This window comes from Morone saxatilis, unplaced genomic scaffold (assembly GCF_004916995.1).
Source record: "Morone saxatilis isolate NCDOM2014 unplaced genomic scaffold, NCSU_SB_2.0 Contig17, whole genome shotgun sequence".
NCBI lineage: Eukaryota > Metazoa > Chordata > Actinopteri > Moronidae > Morone > Morone saxatilis.
In genome coordinates this window covers 1855551-1857707 of record NW_023339729.1, presented here as the reverse complement: position 1 = coordinate 1857707, position 2157 = coordinate 1855551, and the positions used below count along the sequence as shown (strand labels likewise).

The following is a 2157-nucleotide window of genomic DNA, read 5'->3' as shown; positions in this document are numbered from 1 at the left end:
CTTCCATAGCTAAGATTTAGCCCAAAAACATTCAGGGTTTAACTGCCATTACTGCAGTCATGTAACACATGGCCCAGAGCCCAGGGTTTAACCATAAGTGCAGCTTTGTTGATTCTTCACAAGGCTCATTTTAACTGTTTGACTTCAGAACACAAGTGGAAAGTGAGTCAACAAAAGGCTCTCTCGTACACACAACCTTTATTTTATGTTTACTCATAGGAAATGCAAATCAAACACAGATTAGAAAAGAAAAGGCCTTGATATGGCTTCTCTTCACAAAAAAGACATGTAAAAAATGTATTTCTGTTGCGATTTAAAGTCAGTGAGAGGAGAGCTCTGTGGTGACTTAAACATGAGCAGATATGAAGACATTTCAGTTTAAATTTGAACAATACATACAAAGTATACAAGTGTATTTCCAACCACTTTACCAACTTCATTTTGAGTCTTTTTACTCTGTAATGTTTAATTCTTTCAATGCTCCTTGCATGTGGTGGAATACAGCATCCACAACAACAGCAGAAAAGGCAAAATAAAAGTACAATTAGTAGAACTGATACATACATATCAGAATGATACATTTAAAACACTCAATAGCAGATACATATAGCAGATTTGGGACATCCAATTTTTAAATACTGCTAGGGGGAGAAAAGAAATCACTAAATTGTGGGCAACATATTTATTTGTGTGTGTTTCTGAATGCATTTGTGTGTGTACTCTATCATGTGCCAGCCTCCAGGAGGCAGCAGCAACCTGTGGGACTTGGTGTCAGTCATTAACGGCCAGGACGACTCGCTGCTGCCAGCCAGCTACAGCAAGGGAGTGATGCACATGAAACACCTGCTTAAGTTTAAAACGGTACGTAGCTCTGATTCCCTTTTCAAACAGGAAGGTCACCATGTGTGCAGAAACCCAGAGAGAGCACAGTGAAGGAGCAGCTTGTTACAAGCCCTACCCCAAATGACAGCCAATCAAATTACCAAATGGACAGACCCATAGAAGTGTACTTCACTCAAGGAGAACCAAATAAATACAGCGATTTCTGTCCCTTAACAGGGAGATAAGTGCTCTCTGTAAATATTGTTATTAGCCTGCTTGTTTTTCTCCTTACTAATTCTTTACACAGTCAAGTACGAACAGCTGCACCAACACACATAAAAAAGTACTACACTGGCACTACAGAAAAAAGCATGAGCAAATAATAGATAGATAATAAGGTCTACAAATTGTCTCTTTAACCTGGCCAGACATAAGAAAAGCACAGTAGTTGTAATAATAATTAAACTTTATTTGAAGAAGATCACAAGTGCTTCACATAATAAAAACTGTCGTAACTAATGGAACATAAGATGGAAAAAATAAAACCTGCTTGATGATGATAAGGTAAACACAGTAGAGAAGTTACAGAACATACATCAAATAAATATAATGAAAGCTTATGATAATAAATAAAGGACTGCATTTGGTTCACACAGTGGAAAAAAAACTAAATTTTATTGGAAATCCAGGCATGTTTTTAGCTTGTTTTTGTATTTGTATGTTTTGTAGAACTTTCTTCTGTTCTATTCAGTCCATCTAAGATGATTCAAAGAAGAGTTTATTTGGCTTTATCCACACACTAACTATCAATTTTATTTACAGACTACATGAGAACAGAAGAAAATGAAAATATTGGGAAAGGATTAATTCATATTGGGAAAGGACTAATTGGGAATTGTTTATTCTGTTCTTTTCAACCAAAGTCCATTTAAGATGATTCAGAAAGGAATGTATCACAGATTTAAAAGTGTCTCCTATGTCACTTTTGTTTCTTCTCTTTGTCCCATTTTCTTTCAGTCTGAAGCCCAGGAGCTCACTATAGTCAAGATGTCTAAATTTGGAGGAGGTATCGGAGCTCCAAGTAAAGAGGAGAGGCTGAAAGAAGCAGCAGACATCCATCTGAGACTGGGACAGATCCAACGATACTGTGAACTAATGGTGGAGCTGGGACAGGTATGGAGCGTGTGTGTGTGTGTGTGGTTATTTTTCTCTCAAGAAAATGACCATTTTAATTTTTACCAACATGTTCTTTGATCATTGGCTGGCTCCATCTTAGTGCCTTATTTATGACTGTATGTATTTTCTCTATAGTTTTAAATGTGTCAAATGAAAATT

The 2157-nt window shown here is 36.7% G+C and overlaps 1 protein-coding gene across 1 annotated transcript in view; it reads left to right on the top strand.

Annotated features, from left to right (window-relative positions):
• wdr17 (WD repeat domain 17) overlaps positions 1 to 2157 on the top strand; it is a gene marked incomplete at its 5' end in the record, with an annotated part of 17765 nt that overhangs the window by 8746 nt on the left and 6862 nt on the right. The window contains 2 exon segments of the mRNA XM_035660476.1: positions 736 to 861; positions 1840 to 1995. Of these exon segments, the coding sequence (XP_035516369.1) occupies positions 736 to 861; positions 1840 to 1995 (282 nt within the window).